This window comes from Kogia breviceps, chromosome 1, assembly GCF_026419965.1.
Source record: "Kogia breviceps isolate mKogBre1 chromosome 1, mKogBre1 haplotype 1, whole genome shotgun sequence".
Classification (NCBI taxonomy): domain Eukaryota; kingdom Metazoa; phylum Chordata; class Mammalia; order Artiodactyla; family Physeteridae; genus Kogia; species Kogia breviceps.
The window spans coordinates 202305772-202323123 of NC_081310.1; the positions used below are offsets into that span (position 1 = coordinate 202305772).

At 64.2% G+C, this 17352-nt stretch overlaps 2 protein-coding genes and 1 long non-coding RNA gene across 12 annotated transcripts in view; 1 reads left to right on the plus strand and 2 right to left on the minus strand.

The window, feature by feature from the left end:
* Positions 1-12415, plus strand: NOC2L (NOC2 like nucleolar associated transcriptional repressor). Of its 8 annotated transcripts, none has more exons than XR_010837886.1 (19): positions 1-32; positions 332-484; positions 1626-1800; positions 1889-2008; positions 2649-2769; positions 2856-2946; positions 4665-4743; positions 4854-4964; positions 5178-5291; positions 5985-6173; positions 6344-6483; positions 7359-7470; positions 8261-8348; positions 8583-8684; positions 9860-10003; positions 10109-10222; positions 11012-11159; positions 11456-11524; positions 11816-12415. XR_010837886.1 is itself a non-coding variant. In XM_059059653.2 (19 exons), the coding sequence occupies exons 1-19, from the start codon at positions 16-18 to the stop codon at positions 11926-11928; spliced, it is 2226 nt and encodes a 741-aa protein (XP_058915636.2). In that variant the 5' UTR covers positions 1-15; the 3' UTR covers positions 11929-12415. The 8 variants fall into 8 exon arrangements, 5 of the variants coding, with proteins under 5 accessions (XP_058915636.2, XP_058915645.2, XP_066876125.1 ...); XM_059059653.2 differs by having other exon boundaries at positions 8235-8348; XM_059059662.2 differs by having other exon boundaries at positions 2652-2769; positions 8235-8348.
* LOC136793103 (uncharacterized) lies at positions 2053-4044 on the minus strand. Its single transcript, XR_010837915.1, has 3 exons — positions 3591-4044; positions 2509-3456; positions 2053-2349 (listed from the first exon to the last, which is right to left on the minus strand). It is a non-coding gene; the product is annotated as an uncharacterized lncRNA (long non-coding RNA).
* Positions 11081-17352, minus strand: part of SAMD11 (sterile alpha motif domain containing 11) — a 21048-nt gene continuing 14776 nt past the window's right edge. For all 3 annotated transcript variants that reach the window (XM_067019987.1, XM_067019978.1, XM_059059726.2), the window contains 7 exons: positions 15605-15767; positions 14554-14669; positions 14255-14333; positions 13663-14177; positions 13310-13434; positions 12888-12998; positions 11081-12769 (listed from right to left, as the gene is read on the minus strand). In XM_067019987.1, the coding sequence (XP_066876088.1) occupies positions 12524-12769; positions 12888-12998; positions 13310-13434; positions 13663-14177; positions 14255-14333; positions 14554-14669; positions 15605-15767 (1355 nt within the window). In that variant the 3' untranslated portion in view covers positions 11081-12523. The remainder of the gene's footprint in view (positions 12770-12887; positions 12999-13309; positions 13435-13662; positions 14178-14254; positions 14334-14553; positions 14670-15604; positions 15768-17352) is intronic.

The window sequence follows — 17352 nt, forward strand, 5'->3', positions numbered from 1 at the left end:
CGCCCTCCCGCCTGGATGCCGCCGCAGCCAAGGTTGGAGAACCTTAAAGCCACCAGGAGGGGCGCGGCGGGGCGGGGACAGGGGCGGGGTTACTGCAGGAAGTGCGCCTGGCGCAAGGCCTGCTGGGGCCGGAAGTGGGGCGCACGCTACAGGCCTGCAGTCATGGCGGCGGCGTGCACCCGCAAGCGGTGAGTTGAGGCTCCGATCAGGCCTCCCGGCGGGCGCTTGCATCTAGAGAGGCTCACCTTGCACCTCTGTGTGTTCCTGGGGAGGCCGGGCGGGGACACACCGGGCTGGCGGGGAGTCGTGACTCCAACGGCATGGCCCGCAGGCGCCTGGCGGAGCTGACGGTGGACGAGTTCCTGGCCTCGGGCTTTGATTCCGAGTCCGACTCGGAGCCCGAAGGAGCCCCAGAGGCGGAGACGCGGGCGGCGCGAGCAGCCGCCCGGAGTCCGGATGGACTGGGTGGGAGTCCCTTGGCTAGGTGAGTGGAGCGTCTTCTACGGGCCGTGTGTAAGTAGAACCCGCTTAACCGTCCTGGCCCGCCCCACCAGAAGGGTGACCACTCCTGGGGCCTCAGGAGTAAAGCCTAGGGACCTCTGACCTCTCCCCGAGACCTTTCAGCTTGTTTATTCTTCTATCCGCTATTTACGGAGTGCCTGCTCTATGCCAGGTCATCCCGGTGTTGGGAAACGCTGGAGAATAGTCCTCATTTTTGGCCTTGGAGCGCTTATTCGGCCTTGGATAAACCACAGCGTGTAGGGTGGTGGAAGCAGTAAGCGCTGCAGACAGTAAAAAGCAGGAGCTGGAGCAATAGGGAGCGTAGGCGGAGTAGATAAGGCCGTCTTAGGAAGGAAAACGGGGGAGTAAATTGCAGCAATAGGGGAAGAATGGGTGTTTCAGGCGGCAGGAACAGCGAAGGTCCTGAGTTGAGAGTGAGCCTTACGCAGAGTTGAGCGTGGCTGTGGCAGGCGTAAGAGGAGAGTAGCAGAAGGTGAAGCTGGAGAGACGGTGATGGGGCTGGATCTTGTAGACCGTTTATATGGCGTTTCAGTACAGTTGGAAATTATCCTAGGGTTTTGAGTAGTGAAGTAACGTCGCGTGACGTGTAACAGGATGGGTCCCTCCGGTTGCTGTGCTGAGGGAAGGTTGCAAGCGGCCGGAGTGGACAAGCGAATTGAGAGATGATGCTGGTTTGAGAGGAGTCGTGAGACTTTTGGAAGTATTGATGATGAGATGTCGTGACAGAGTGCATGCTGGGTGTGAGAGACAGAGAGGGTTTACCTTTCACGTGAGTACCTGGAAAGGGGGAGTTAGCGACAGCTGAGGCAGAGCAGTGTGGGGCAGAGTAAGTTCGGGGGAAGCTGCAAGTTCAGTGTCGTGCGCGTTGGGTTTGAAACACGTGTGCAGAGGCTGTTGGATGTATGAGTGTGGATTTTGGGGGAGAGAGAGATCTGCTGAAAACTTACTCTCTGGAAAACCCCCTGCTGTGGTTGTTGGCAGCTGCTGTGGAGGGAGCAGACTAAGCCTCATAGGTTCTCTGAGGAGGACAGGAAGCCTGCCCCCCCTCCCCCCTTGGCCTTGGCTGTGCCTGCCGGCCAGACTTGATGCCCCCACCTTCTCAGGCGGCGTAAGGGCCGCGCGTCTGAGCGCAAGGACCAGCTCTCTCGACTGAAGGACAGAGACCCTGAGTTCTGCAAGTTCCTGCAGGAGAACGACCAGAGCCTGCTGAGCTTAAGCGATTCGGACAGCTCTGCGGACGAAGAGGAGCAGCTCCACTCCCTGCCGGACGCGTTGGCAGTGAGAGCCCATACACAGTTGGGTGGGGGCGGGGACATATTTGTGGCCTCTGCATCTGGTCCAGTGGGGCCCTCGATGTCCGCTGCAGGAAGCAAGTGAGGAGGAGGAAGATGAGGAGGACAGGGCCCCCAGAGGACCTACGGGGAAGAGGAGGGAGTCTGCCTTTGTGACCCTCGCCATGGTTGAGAGATGGAAGCAGGCAGCAAAGGTGAGAAGCTGGGCTGCTGACCCCGCCCCCGCCCCCGCCCCCGCCCCCGCCCCCTTGCTTTCTTTCAGTTATCTGAGGCAGTGCAGGTGGGAGGAGCCCTCCTCTGAGCCCGTTCAGCACGAGAGAATCTCAGTTTTCCCTGCAAGCTAGGAGGGCATTCTTCCCTTCACTCAGAGACTAGGAATTCTGGGCAGGAAGGAAGAAGGGCAGGGCTTCCTGCCTTCTCCTTTCCTCTCTGTTTTTCTCCAGGGCTCTCTGAAGTGCACTGTGGGCAGGACACAGTCTCTGTGCCTTTGCTCGCTGGTGGAGCCAGGGCCCTTCTGAGGGCCTTGCAGTGGTTTCTGCAGGAAAAGAAAGGATGGAAAGGGAGAACTCTAGATATCACTTGGAGCTGGTCATCGTTTATATCCAGGCTCCTCAGCCCTCCCCCCGCCATCCCTTCCAGCAGCCTTCTGGGCTCTTTCTGTTCCCTGCGCGTGGCTCAGTAACACTGCTCTCACCTCTGCTGTTGGCCTGAGGGTGTGGCCGAGCACGCCTCCCCCCGTAGAGCAGGTTCCTGGAGCCCCAGCTAGCTGCCTCTCGCTCTGCCTGCACAGCGGACTCAGCTCCTCCGACATTCTGGGCCCTTCTGCCCTTTCAGCAGCGCCTTACTCCAAAGCTGTTCCACGAAGTTGTGCAGGCATTTCGAGCGGCCGTGGCCACCACCCAAGGAGAACAGGAAGGCACCGAGACCAGCAAATTCCAGGTCACGGACAGTGCTGGTGAGCTGGGGTGAGGGGACCAGGAATACACTCTCCATGTTCCATTTTCTGTCCTGAGAGTGGCACCTCTGGTTCCCTCATTGCAGTGTTCAACGCTCTGGTCACTTTCTGCATCAGAGATCTCTTTGGCTGTCTCCAGGAGCTGCTGTTTAGAAAGGCCCCAAAGGACAGTAGCAGGTAAGGGACGAGAACGGCATGCGGAGGCATGGTCAGGGCCCTGCGCTGGGGAAGGCAGGGGCTCTGGGACCTAGGGGCCCCCTCCAGACCCAGCTGGTACAGAGGGATGTGGAGGATAGAGCCAGGCTCTTTGTAGGGCTCTTGGGAGAGGCTGGACCCTCAGGGCCCTGTGGGGGTAGCCCTGTCCTTCCTCCTTCCTGCCCAGAATCCTTCAAGGGCCACAGAGTATGTGCTTGGCTTTGCTCCCCCGTCTTCCCTGGTCAGGATTCTCTCTTTTCTCTTTGGACAAGTCAAGTCTCGTCTGCTGTCCTTGCTCTTTGGCTGGTCACTGTGAGTGTGTGTGTCTAGGCAGGGGCCCCGTCCATGCTGGCCTGAGGACCTTGACTTCCGTGTTAGATGCCAGTCGAGCAGAGAAGGCCGTGGAAGGTTTTCAGAGGGGAGAGAGGAGCAGCCGGCATTTGGCAGCTTGTGGGTCCCACTGGGGCTTGCAGGAGACTGCAGCCACATGACCTGGAGGCAGGAAAGGCTTGGAGGTCAGACTCACCCTGACGCTGCTCAGAGGGAGAAAGAAGCTCCAGGGAGAGGTCTCACTGGGACCACCTGGAGGGGAGGTGGAGGAGGCCGGGACTCGGGGATGGGAGTACCTGGGCCTGGTGGTGGTGGTCGGGGCTGGACTGATCCGGCCACGTGGAGGTGGCTGCCTGAGGGGACAGGGCAGCTGGCTGGCCGGCGAGAGTGGAGGGCCACAGTCAGTGAGTGGGTGGGCAGCAAAGAGGCAGCGCAAGTGGTTCTGGCGTTGGCTGGGCGCAGGCTCCCGTGGGGGCCGCTGCAGTGGGGAGAGCGGTCCCCATGGAGGACAGCGGGCTTGGGAGGAAGCGGCAGCGCCGCCTGTGTTGTGGCTCCAAGTGCCCAGCAGCCGGCCTCAGCCCATGGGGAGGCTATCGGGGCCCCTGTCCTCGGTTCTCTTGCCCACGTTACCAGAGTTAACAGACACTTAACGTGCTGAGTTCTGCAAGTGTTGAGAGGTGATGCCTCTGAGAAACTTCTGAAGTATCAGCCGGTGTTGCTGAGATTAAGGTGTAAATGACTTGGTCTCCGTGTACGTGGTGTATGTGGAGCGTATGTGGCCCAGGGAGTTCCCCGGTGGTCCAGTGGTTAGGGTTCGGTGCTTTCGCTGCCGTGGCCCGGATTCAATCCCTGGCCGGGGAACTGAGATCTTGTAAGCCGCAAGGGTAACAGCGGCAAAAGCTGTATGTGGCCCAAAGGAAGACAACTTGTGGTGCTGGTTGGCGACGCCTGGGTCAGACCTGGGACTGCAGAGTGTGGGTGCCTGGGAGGTGTGGGGAGCTGGAGGCCAGGGTCTGTCTGGGGGCTCTGGGGGAAGTGGCTGGCCCTGGGCTCAGACAGGAAGGATGGTCAGCCCTCTGGCCGGGTGTGGTGGCCTGTGGGGGGCTTGGGGCTTGGTGGTACCCCTCCTTAGGCGTAGCTGTGGGCCACCCTTGAGAGAGTCCTGGTGTGTCTCTCATGTCCGTCTAGCTGGAAAAGTCCCTGAACTCATGGGAAAGATGGGGGGTGGGGTGTCTCACCACAGGGCCCATGTGCCCTTGCGTCCTGGACACTGTGTGTCCTGGATGGGACGTGGCTTGGGGCACACCCCTGCCGCCTCGTGGCCTCCTGGTGGCCTCGTGTCTGAGCTGGAGGGTGTGGTCTCCCTGCAGGGTGCTGCAGCCATCCAGCAGCCCGTTGTGGGGGAAGCTCCGGCTGGACATTAAGGCTTACCTGAGCTCCGTCATACAGGTGCAGTACTGGGGGGCGGGGCCTGCCGGGTCACATGGGGGCCTGGCTGCATCCACCGGTCCAATCCTTCCTCGTATCCTGGGCCTCGCTGACCTCTCCTGCTTCCCCAGCTGCTGGCCTGTGTGGCAGAGGCGACAGTAGCAGCGGCCATCCTCCAGCATGTCAACAGATCCGTGCCTTACTACCTGACCTTCCCCAAGCAGTGCCGCATGCTGCTCAAGGTGCGCCGGCCTCGGGGCAGCCCCACTGCCTGCTGGCGTGCCGGGGGCATCTGTGCCACCCCATGGGGTGCTGTCTTGGGGGCACGCTCGAGGCAGCACAGCCCAGTCACGCGAGGATGGGCTCCCCTGGGGGGTGGGGGGCAGCTTTCTGGCCGGGCTCGAGGTGGGGGTGGGGGGCGGGGCGGGGCAGGCGGTGACAGCTCGCCTCCACAGAGGATGGTGGTCCTGTGGAGCACGGGTGAGGAGACGCTGCGCGTGCTGGCCTTCCTGGTCCTTGTCAAGGTCTGCCGGCACAAGAAGGATGTCTTCCTGAGCCCCGTCCTCAAGGTAGCGGTGCCCCCGGCTCTTCTGTTAGGGTCTAGGTTGAAAGTCTCGATCTGAGGGCTGGGCAGGCTGCCTTTGTGGTTGGTGCTTCTCGCGGGTGCTGTGACCCTGGGCAGACCCACGTCCTCGTCATGGCTTCCTCCAAGAGGAGTGGGGGACAGGACGGCACGGGGACAGGAGCCCTTGGTCCCCCTGGGGCTCCACATGGACTGGCCCACACAGCTCTCACCTCAGTGGATGAGGACGTCAGACGTGGAGAAGGGTGGGGCCCCTGCTGCCTGGCTCTAAGCCTGGGGTGGCCTGCCCTGCACAGGACCCTCGGGAAGCCCCCTGCATCAGCCTGGCGGGCAGCAGGGGCTTCTCTGTCTCCTTCCCTTCTGGTCCGTCCACGTCCCTCGCCCGTTCCCACGGTTATTAATGCTGTAGCTCCCTCCTTCCTGGGTGTCTGGGCCTCCCCGTAAGACCCTTCCCCTTGGCGCTGCAGACTGCCCGGGGCTGGTGGGCTGAGCGGCCGTGGGGCCTCGAGAGGCAGGCCGTGTGGCGGAGGGGGCTCTGCGGCAGACGCGGCCGGGCTGGTTCCTGCTGAGGCCAGCTCTGAGGGAAAGGCCCGGGTGTCTGCGGGGTGCTTGGAGCCGGGCGGTGGGGGCATGGGCCCTGGGAGCTCAGAGGTGGCTCTGACTAAGGTGTTTCCGGCAGCAAATGTACATCACGTACGTGAGGAACTGCAGGTTCACCTCCCCCAGCACCCTGCCACTCGTCAGCTTCATGCAGCGGACTCTGACGGAGCTGCTGGCCCTGGACACTGGCGTCGCCTACCAGCACGCATTCCTCTACATCCGCCAGCTCGCCATCCACCTGCGCAATGCCATGACCACGCGCAAGAAGGTGGGCGGGGCGGGGCAAGGCGGGGGGGCGGAGCCTGACCCACTGCGGGCCTGGGCCTCTTGCGAGAGGCAGCGCAGCCCCTTGGTGGCGCCAGGGTCCTTGCTGGTGGGGGCTGTGGAGTGGGTGAAGGGGCCCCCAGGGCTGACCTGGGTGGACTGCACTCTGCCCAGGAGACGTACCAGTCAGTGTACAACTGGCAGTTCGTGCACTGCCTCTACCTGTGGTGCCGCGCCCTCAGCACCATCTGCCCCAGTGAAGCTCTGCAGCCCTTGATCTACCCCCTGTCCCAGGTTGTCACCGGTTGCATCAAGTGAGTCGGGGCCGGGGGTTGCCCCGAGGGCCGAAGGAGGTGGGGCCAGGGTTACATAGGTGTCCTGGGGGTCAGGGCCAGGGTTACACAGGGAGAAGCTTACGGGAGGCTGTCCTGGAGGTCAGGGTAGGGTCGGGGCTGTTCACAGAGGGTCTGGCCAGTGCCCCTGGCAGCTGGGGCCTCCAGGTGTGGTGTCTGTGACTTGGCAGCACCCGAGGAAGGTCTGGGCTGAGGCTGTCCGTGGCCTTGTCCCCAGCACCACAGAATTACTGTCAGCTGGGCCTCTCGGTTGCCTGTGACCTGGTACCTTAGTCCAGGACGCCGCACACACGTGTATTCTGGGGGCGCGGGGTAGAGGGGACTGTGTGCAGTTTGAAGGGATTTGGGGTTATCTGCCTGGACATCTTGGACAGAGCAGGTTTGGAGTGATGTGCCATGGTTTGCCTATGAATATCGTGTTGGTGGTCTCTGGGGGCAGAGACCGGCGGAGCCACACGTGGCCAGCAGAGGGCATCCTTGTCTTCCTGAAGGGAGAAGAAAGAAAAGTTTTAACGAGTAACTCCCGCGGGTCTGCTGTGTCACATGTTAAAATGAAATGGAGTCCTTAGCCACGTGGGGTGTGGGTCCCCCCCCCCCCGTAACTGAGCAAGGAGGCAGGTCCTTAGAACTGCGACTTCGACGTGGGTTGGGGCCTTTTGTCCTGTTTTTATCTGTCTGAGGCTGGTGTGGCCGCTGACCCTGCTGGGGAGGAGCCCCTCCTGAGGTTGGAGCGTGGGTGGGGAGAGTTCAGAGGCAGCTGGGCCAGTCGGGTGAGGCTGGTTTGGGGGTCTCTGAGTCTGCGGTCTCTGCTCACTCCCGCCTTCCCACATCCCCAGGCTGGTCCCCACTGCCCGCTTCTACCCGCTGCGCATGCACTGCGTGCGCGCCCTGACGCTGCTCTCGGAGAGCACGGGCGTCTTCATCCCGGTGCTGCCCTTCATCCTGGAGGTGAGCAGGTGCTCGGGGTGGGGCGGGGGGCGCGGGGGGGAGGACGCCTGCTGCCGCATGCGGCCCCACCACTCCTCAACCCGGTGCGGCTCTCCTGAGGGCTGGCTCTTTGCCCGTAGCACACGGTGCCTGCCCGATAGGCAAGAGTGGCACCGCAGGTGAGTATAGCTGCTCTGCTGGGCCGGCCCGAGGGCGCTGGTTTTAGGGCACAGACTTGGGTTGATCTGGGTGTTTGCCCAAGATTAGAGTGAGCGGCGGAGCTGGGCTGGAAGCCCCGTCTGATTCCAAAGCTTGTTCCCTTTGCTGCCTCTGTGCGTGTGTACCCGTGTGTATACGTGTGCACGTAGCTTAGGTAGGGAGAGGCTTCAGTCCAAAGGCTAGAAATCCACTAGGGCCGGGACCAAGCTATGGGGATGCGATCGTGCGTGAGGAAATTGCAGTGATGGTGACCCTGTGCAGGAGGGACCCTTCTTTGTCTCCAGACACTGGTTCTCATGGCTTCCTGGCCCAGTTTCAGGAGGGGCCAGCAGCAGTGTGTAAGGGTGTGGCCTGGTCCCGCCCCGTTGGCCAGGGCCCTGCTCTGGGGTAGAGGGACTCCCTTGGGGACCAGAGATCTGGAAGGTGAGCAGACTGGGGGAGGGGTGGTGTCTGTGAGGCCACGGGGCTGGCACTGTGTCTGGCCACTTGTCCTTGGTCTCAAGATGGGTCTCCAGGGACCCAGGGTACTGGGGTGGGCAGGCTGGGCTGACGGGTCCGTGGGGCAGATTTTCCAGCAGGTCGACTTCAACAGGAGGCCGGGGCGCATGAGCTCCAGGCCCATCAACTTTGCTGTGATCCTGAAGCTGTCCAAGGTCAACCTGCAGGAGAAGGCGTACCGGGTGAGCCCAGCCTCCAAAGGGGTGCGGGAACGCCCTGGGCGGGGTCACGGCAGGATGTCGCAGGGCACCGAGGTCAGCATGCGGGGTGTGGATGGGAGAAGGCCTGCTGCCCTCCAGGTGTGAACCTTGTGGGCCTCCCGGGGCTGGGGTAGCCCGGTGGGCCTGAGCCCGAGTGTGGCTCCGAGGTCTGAGCTCCCCTCTGCCCTGACGCTGTCCGCTCCCTCGCTGCCTCAGGACGGCCTGGTGGAACAGCTGTACGACCTCAGCTTGGAGTACCTGCACAGTCAGGCCCACAGCATCGCGTTCCCCGAGCTGGCGCTGCCCGCTGTCTTGCAGGTGTGTGCCCCCCGCCTGAGTCCCTCCGTGGGCCCAACCCCTCAGCAGACCAGACCGCCTCCTGACGGGCTGGCGCCTCTCGTGTGGGGCCAGAGCAAGGCAGCCCCGTCACAGCCGCACAGGGCCAGTGGCAGAGCCTGGTCAGCTTGGGGTCTCTGTGCTGGCACCAGCTGGCAGCTGGGTCCCCGGGGCCGTGGTGTTGGTGTTGGGGTACGTGCCTGGGTGTGGAGCCTGAGGAGGGCGTTGGCCCGGGTGCGTCAGGAGGACTCCGGGACCTGTCCGCCCCCCTCTAGCCGGCTACAGCCAAGGGCCCGGACGAGCCGTGAGGGCTCCCGGGGGTGTCGGGGCTCAGCAGGCTGGACCGGCCCCCAGCTCTGGGTCGGGCTGGTCTTGCTGCATGCTTTCCCGGGTGCTCCTGGGCCGGGTGAGGAGGTAGGAGACGTTAGGGGGTCACAGGAAGCCCTGGCCGCCCACCTCAGCTTTTCTTCAGGTGCTGTTTGGGGTGGGATGCGGGGGGGTCTTCTCTCCCAGAAGCCCCTTGGACGTCCGTTTACTTTCAGCCTAGGTGTTTCGCATTTCAGGGAGGCCCGTGCCCAACTGGCCCTGGTGGTGAGTGGGGTGGGGTTGCTCAGACATAGGTGTGTGTGCGTCGTCCTCTCTCTGAGTCCTGGGGGTCACGGTCTAGAAGAGGGTCAACAGATGCTTTTGGTGAGAAGTCAGATGGTAGATAGTGTAGGCTTTGCAGTCATGGGGTTTCTCAGTCCGCTCAACTTTCCCGCAGACGTGCAAAAAAATTCACGGAAACGCAGGGACGAACTAGTGTGCCGTGTGCCAGCACGGCTTTGTTCATAGACAGGCGGCAGGCGGGGTGTGGCCTGGAGGGTGGGCCCATCCTGCTGCTGCACTGCCCGCCCCTCTGCCTGGCCCATGGGGTTGGTGGGCGTCCTCCCGTCAGCCCTTCGACCCCCACAAGTCCCTAATGGTAAGGGCTGGGCCATAGAGTTACGCAGCCCCCCCCCCACTTGCACTGGGGCTCCCCCCCCCTCTCAGGTGCGCCCCCAGGGCTCTGAGAGACAGGAACCTGTGACCCGCCCCCGCCTGCCTGCGGTCACCACTCGTGGGGTGCAGAGTAGCCTTGTGCCTGGGGCTAGGCTGAGCCCCCCGTTCTTCTGCAGCTGAAATCCTTCCTCCGGGAGTGCAAGGTGGCCAACTATTGCCGTCAGGTGCGCCAGCTGCTCGAGAAGGTGCAGGAGAACGCAGAACACATCCGCAGCCTCCGCCAGAGGGTCTCCTTCGGCGTGTCCGACCAGCGCGCAGTGGTCAGCCGGGGGCTGGTGCCCGGGCCCGGGGGCCGCTGGTCAGTGGGTGGCTGAGGTTTGGGGGTTTGCCCGGGGTGGGACATGACCCTGGATCTCCCTGCACAGGATGCCTGGGAGAAGCGGACCCGGGAGGAGGGGACCCCGCTCATGAAGTACTACAGCCAGTGGCGGAAGCTGAGGGACCGTGAGATCCAGCTGGAAATCAGTGGCAAAGAGCGGGTATGGGGGGGCGGCGTTGGGGACGTGGGCACGGCTGGGAGGGTGCCAGCAGGGCCGGTGGCGCCGTGCCCAGCCACCCTCTAGCTGCGGCGTGTGCTGGTGCTGCCAGTGCTCTGATGGGGCGGGTGGTGGGCAGAGTCTGGGGGCTTCTCCCACGACCCTCAGGTGGAGAGGCCCCAGGGCTGTGCTGGGGCAGAGAGGCTGCTGCCCTTCAGGCCTGACGGGCTGGCGCTTTTGGGGGAGCGAGTGCTGGGCTGACCTTGTCACCTAGGCCAGCCTGTGGACACCAGGAGGGCCAGCAGGGAGGCACAGGAAGAGCTCTAGCTCTTTCTTTGGGTCTGGGCCTGATCAGTGGCTGCGTGACGTCGTGACCTGCGGGGACAGCTTCGTGCCAAGTGGCATGGCTGTCTGCATCCCTGTCCTGGTATCAGTACGGGCAGGCCATCTGTTCTGGGAGTGACGGCTGAAAACTAGGGAAGTAGGACGGTTGGAGCCTGCAGCTTTGATGTCACTTAGTGGCCTCCTCACTGGCCTGGTAGGGTGGCTGTCCAGGAACCCTACCCAGTGATGCCAAGTGTCCCCAAAGTGGCCAAGCAGGGTCCTTGCATGGGGGGGTGGGCTGGAGGCTGGAGGAGGGACTCACGGGGCAGGAGGGAGCAGGACTGGGTCTGGGTAAAGCCGTCGTTGGGAATTTGAGTTGGGCTTGGGCTTGGGCTTGGGCTGTGGCCGGGGGGCAGGCAGCCCTGAGAGCCCACCCTCACCTGCAGCTCTGGGTTCTTGTCCTTCCAGCTGGAAGATCTGAACTTCCCAGAGGTAAAACGCCGCAAGGTGGCAGACAGGAAGGATGAGGACAGGGCAGAATTCAAGGACCTCTTTGATCTGAACAGTGCTGAGGACGAGGACACGGACGAGGATGCCCCGGACTTCCCAGAGAGAGGTGGGGCCTGGGGGAGGGCCTGGCAGGCCTCCCACCTCATGGAACCAGAGGAAGGGCACTTGTCATCAGCCCCTCCTGCCACAGGGCTGGCCTTGAGGTGGGGGCCCCAAGGCCTTGTGTCACCACCTCCCACCACCACCTTTCAGGGCAGTTCTGGGTCCTCTCCCACTTGAACAGAGGAGACCTAAGGGAAAGTGGGGTCCAGGGCTGTGCCCCAGCCCCCGTCCTGCTTTAGCTGCCCCTCTGTGCATTTGCTGGTGGGTCCACCCCCATGGGCTCTTGTGCTTGGTCCCCAGGGACGCCTGGGTCCCCGAGAGCTTGGCAAAGGGTGGAGGAGGAGGAGGAGGAAGTCAGCGACTCAGAGGGTAAGTGCTTCCTGAGAGTATGGGGTGCAGTGGTTTTTGAGCCCATCTGTCTGGAGCCCAAGACTGTCATGGGGGATCTGGTGGGTGGGTGGGCAGGGCCATCGGCTCTAAGCTGGGCCCCTACCCCCAGGGACGCTGGGCCAGCTGCTCCATCCCTGCTGGCTCTGGCCCCCAGCAACAGCAGCAGCAATAAATTAATTAGTGCTGTGATTAATTAGTGATGAGTAAACCTCCCAGGCTGGCTTCTTCCTGATAAAGCAGAATTTATGTAGCTGTGTGCTCTCCCTGCAGATGGAAGCCCAGACCCAGAGGCGGGGCTGGACCCCGAGGAGCCGTGGCGGCTAGCCCAGGGGCCAGAGGACAAACTGCAGGATCTAGAGCTCTCCGAGGACGAGGACGACTGATGGCGGCTCCCCAGGAGCCTCACGGGGGCTGCTGTGCGGTGTTCCCACCTTGCCGGGCAGTCAGGTGTGCTGCTTCCCAGCTGCGGCTGAGCCAAGGCCTCGGGGTCCGTGCCCACGCAGGGCGTAGGTGGTGGATAGGGCTTTGTTTTTGCAACATGAGAGACTGGAAAGGACCAAGTGCTGTTCCAAGTCTTGGGGCGGCGGTCGTGGGGACGCAAACCACCTTGGGGCTAGCCTCCTGCCGCAGCTTATGGTGGCGGGTGAGATGCATCTACCCCACGAAGGAGGCTGACCTGGAGCGGGGCTCTGCCTGATGGTGGCGAGCAGTCATGCTGTGGTTTGTCTGCAGCCGCCCAGGGTGCAGTACCCCTGCCCCGGGCCTAGGTTCGGTCCCTGCATGGTCTGTACCGGGCTCTGCTGGCACCCCCAGAGAGTCTTTGGAAACTCAATTCTTTTCCTCTTAAATCATGTGTTTTCCTTTTAAAAATTGTGTTTTTGCATCCAAAACCGAAAGGAGGATAAGCTGTGGGGTCGGGGGCCTTTGCCGGGGAGCAGCCGGCAGTGAAGGATGGCGGGTGGGGGGTCTGACGCCAGCTCAGCACAGAGGCTGGGAGGGGTCCACAGGCCCTGGGAGCAGAGCCATGGTTCCGTTCTCCTGCTTGGGTGAGGCTCGGCCGGCCGGGGGCTGCGTGTCCCCATAGGGGGAGGGGGCCGGTGCTGGGGACAGGGGCTGCTCCCCTGAGTTGAGCTCCCTCTCTGGAGCCCGCAGTGTTGGTGGCTGCAGCGGCAGAGCCACGGGGAAGCTGGCCATGTAGAAGACTCGGCCCAGGCGCTTGGCCACCTGTGGAGAGACGGGCCTGGATGGGGCCTGCGGGGCTGCTACCCTGCAGCCACACACAGAGCCTCAGTGCTGCCCCTCCGTTGTCTGGAGACCACCACCACCCCCAGCAGGCGCTCACCTGGGCCCGGATCTTGAGAGCAGGCCCCAGCTTCAGCCCCATGGTGGTCAGGAGATGTTCCTCTGTCAGCAGGGGCAGGGTCTCCCCGTCAATCCCCTGTTCTCTGAAGACCTGGGGGTGGGGGGCACAGTGTCAGGGCGTGAGTACCAGGACTGTGTGTCCTGGGGTGGCCTCAAAGCTCTCCAGAGAAAGCAGAGCCAAGAGGAGCTGTTGGTGCAGCTTGCAGAAAAAAGTGTCAAACGAAAGTCTCCTCTGTGTTGGGCACATGTCCCACCTTGGAGGCGGAAGCACTGACAAAGGGGGAGGGTGGGGTGTGTACCAGTGCCCCCACCCCCTCAGTCTTTGAAAAGGAGAAATTTGGGGTGGGAAGCAGCGCTGGGTAGTGGGGGGTGCTCAGAACCATCCTGGGCGGGGCCCCTCACCGGTGCATATTCTCCACAGCCGGACAGGCCGCCCACAAAGCTGCAGACATCGTCCACTGTCCACTTGCTGACATCCTCGGGCGCTGTGGCCTCCTCCCCATCCATGAAGAGGCCCCCCATGGCGCCTGGGTTGGGGGTAGAGTGTTATTAGGACTCTGGCCAGCTCTCTCCTATGTGCTCCCACCCCAGTCTGCTGACCTTTGCTCGCCCTAATTGTTCAGAAACGTTGGACTGATGACTGAAAGGGATTCTCCTCCCTGTGGACGCCCTCCCTGAGACCCTGGGTGGGGGATGGGGGACTGGGCCTCCCTCCACCCCGTGGAGGGATCTAAAGGCATGGCGGGGGTGCCCACCTGTGTGGAAGTAGGGGCTGACAGTGTAGGGCAAGCCCAGGGGCAGGGGAGGGGGCAGCATAGACCCTGAGGCAAGCCCCTTCCCCTCAGAGCTGGCCCCTCCAGCTGGGGCTTGGCCTGGGATGGGGCCCTGGCCCCCAGCAGCCACCATCTCGGAGTCCTCTCCGTCTGAGTCCTTGGGGGGCTCATCTTCAGAGCCGTCTTGTGCCCAGAGCCCAACCCCTGTGGTCTCCTTGGGCTCACTGGGCCGGGCTGAGGCAGGGCTGGGCCCCCCCTTCCGAGGAGCTCGGCGGGCAGGCTCCCGGGGCGGGGTGGGGGGGCCGGGGCCCGGGGGTCCCTGGGGAGGCAGGGCCAGCAGCGGCGCGGAGCTGTGTCTCAGCACCAGCATGGCCCCGCGCCGCCGCAGCTCCTCGGCACCGTCAGGTGGGCGCAGGGCGGCCTCGGGTGTCAGCAGCTGCGGCCGGTGCGCGCTCTCCAGCTCCTTGTGGCGCAGCAGCTCTGCTGACATCTCCAGCCTGGCCGTGGAGACAGACCAGAGCGTCAGCCAGCTCGGCAGGGGTACTTCCCGCCCCACCCCCGCTGAAGCACCTACCGGGCCAGGTTCTGCTTCCGCAGGAACTCCTGTTGCCGGGCGAGCATCTCCGCCTGGGCAGGGGGCAGGAAGCCGTAGCCTGGTGGGAAGGGGACAGACCACGAGGCCAGGTGGCCGAGTGGTCCAGGGCCACCCAAGCCCGCCCTGGTCTGTCCTTGGCTTCAATAGGGGAAGGGGCGGTTCGCCGGGAGCACTGACGGACACGCGTTTGTGCCAGACGAACCCGGATGGCCCCCGCACCAACAGCCCCACGCCCCCCCCCTCCGGGGGAGAGAATCGCGCACCAGCCTACTCCTCACCTGGGGTCTGGCACAGGGCCGAGGGCACCCCCAAAAAGGGGGGCCTGAGGTGGGGGCCCAGGGCGATGTGGGGGGCATTCTGGGGCGACAGCAAGGGGGGCGGCTGCGACAACTCCCTGTGGACGGCAGGCTGGTGAGCCGCGCGCGCCGCAGGCTCGGGCCCCCTCCCCGCGCGCCCCCTTCTTCCCAGAACTGCCGCCCCCCGCCCCCGCGGCCCCCCGCTCCGGCCGCCTCTGCTAATTGCCGGCCCTGCGGGCGGTCGATGTGCGCTCGCCGCGGCTCAGGTCGCCTCCGCCCCCGCAGGCGGCGCCAATTAATCTCGGCGGCGGCGCGGAGGCGCTGGCCCGGCGGGCGGCGGCGACTGTGGCGGTAATTACCGCGCTGGGGCCCCCGCCCCCGCGGCCCCTGCCCCTAGCCGACCCTGCGCGGATGCTGCGCAATTAGCCGCGGTCCGGGAGGCGGCGGCTGCAGCGAGCAACTCACGGGCGCGGCCTCCCGGCGGGAGGGGCGGAAAGCCTCCGAAGCCCTTCCGTCCCCGCCCCCTCCTGGGGTCTCCCGGCCCCTACAAGCCCCGGAGGCCTCGTCTGTGCTGCCAGCGGCTCCGGTGCCTGAATCGGTGCTGCTGGGGCCTCTTCCCGCCCCCAGCTCTCCGACTTCGGGGTTCCCAGACCTCGCACTGCTCCCCCTCATCTGCCTCAAGCCCCCTCACCTACCTGTTGCGGGAGCAAAGCCCTCAGCTGTCTCAGGGGCACCTGGATTCAGCGGGCCCCACAGCTGCTCCGTGGAAACACACCCCACCCAGAAGAATGGTCACCCCCACACATTCTACCCCAGAAATGTTCTGGGCCTCTGCCCGGCTGCCACCAACCGAGGCCCGAGCACAGTGCCCAGTTCACTCAGAACCCTGCGGCTGTACAGCGGCGAAGGGGAGGTGCGGGCTGTGGACCTCACATGCAGAAACCAGGTGATAGGTCTGCCAACCGCAGCTCTGTAGCCCCGAAATAAGCACAGGGAATGTAGGGGTCTGTCTGAAATGCAGGCACCCAGATACCTCTCTGAGAAGGACGGGGCACCAGCTGGGGCGGTGCCGTCTCGGTGCTCAGCCAGGCCCTGCTTCCGACGCTGACCTGCTGTGGACGAGGGCAGATGGACTTCCAGGCCACTGGGGCTCCTCGCGGCCGCCGCTGCCACCTCCTGCCGGACCCTCAGGAGATCTGGGGGGGGGGGGCAGCAGCAGTGACGCGGGGGGCAGCAGCAGTGACCCAGAGGCCAGACCCCACCAGGCCCTCACGTCCCCCACACCCTGTAGCACACTGGCCAAGGACACGCAGACCGGGAGCACATTCTCCCACCGACCCTGCTGGCTCGTCACCGGGACAGAAAGACGGGCAGGGCTGACACCAGACATCACAGCGCAAGGCCCGCTGGGGACACCCACCGGTCTTGGGAGGGGGCCAGGTGAGCATTTGCAAGGGATATGGGGATGTCAGGAACAAAAAAGTGGTTGGGATGGAGAGAGGGAAAGGTCCCCACGCAGGGGAGCCTGGTGATGCAGGCACCAGAGTGGAGACTGCCGAGAGCAAGGCTGCAGGGCCCGTGAGGGGAGGGCTCGTGCGGAAGCCCCAGAGTGAGGGCAGAGCGGGACCTGTCCAGGAGTTGGGGCGGGTCTCCAACCCCCGCCTAGGTAACACCCGGGCCCACTGTGCGGTCTACGCACTCCGCTCTTCACCCCTGGCCCTCTGTCCTGCTCAGGGCCGCACCTCAGAGTCCCCCCCCGCAGCCCCCCCACTGTGCAGGCTCCTCCGCCACCGCCTGTTTATAAATTAATTACCCGAAAAGCGGAGGTGGGTCCTGCCCGGGGCCGGGTGCCAGGCCGCAGAGCCCAGCCGGCGCGGCCGCCCGCATCGATCCCGGCAGGGCCCCGCGCCCCCGCCCGCCCGCGGCCTGGGTTATTTACCGTCGGCTCCGGGCGGGGGCGGCGGGCGGGGGCTGATTGACAGCCCGACTCCGCGCCGCTCCCCGCGGCCATCGCCCCTCCCCGCGCAGGCCAACGGAGCCGGCCCCAGGCAGAGCAGGGAAAGCAATTAAAAAGGAAGATTTTTAAATTATTAACATTTGGTGAATTATTCAGGCTCTCGGTGCCTGACTGCCCTGGGGGACAGTGCCTGTGTATGGAGAGGAAATCCGGCCCGTTTTCCCAGCACCCTCTCACCCAGTTCCAGCCAGAAAAGGCAAGCCCCGGGCCCCAGCCCCCGGACTGGGGTCTGCAAAGCCCGGGTGCAGCTGGACAGGGTGCCGGACTGTGCCCTCGTGGTGGTAGGGGGGCTTCCAAGCGTCCTGTCTGGGAGCCGGGTGGGATGGGCATGGCACCTCTGGCCGGAGCTCCTCCTGAGCACTAGCGAAGGCCGTGAAGGCTGGGCGACCAAACCTGAACCGTCGCCCATCCTGCTTCCGGACGGACGTCCACAGTGGACGTTCAGGCTGACTGCTGCCCTGCTCTTGGCCTCCCCGAGGAGGGGCCTGGCACTCGCCAGACGGTGCCGTCCAGACCAGGGGCCACCGAGACCTGCGTGTGCTGGGCCTGGGGAAACCCCCACCTCCCACCCTCGCGTGGGCTTCCCTGAGACTCAGCTTCCTCATCAGTGAAATGACAGTGGCCATTCGAGGCCCAGCTGGGAGGGTCTGTGGGAGACCAGTTGGTGGGGGAGCTCCCCCACCAACAACCAAACAAGCGGCTGCGTTGGGCAAAGGGAGGAGGAGGTGGGCCTCACTGCCCACCTACAAGGGCTTCCGAGGTTT

Coding starts and splice junctions, on each gene's coding strand:
- NOC2L (XM_059059671.2), top strand. CDS start 163: ATGGCGGCGGCGTGCACCCGCAAGCG. Junction 189..331: donor GCGGCGTGCACCCGCAAGCG/GTGAGTTGAGGC, acceptor CATGGCCCGCAG/GCGCCTGGCGGAGCTGACGG. Junction 6,484..7,358: donor GTTGTCACCGGTTGCATCAA/GTGAGTCGGGGC, acceptor CCACATCCCCAG/GCTGGTCCCCACTGCCCGCT.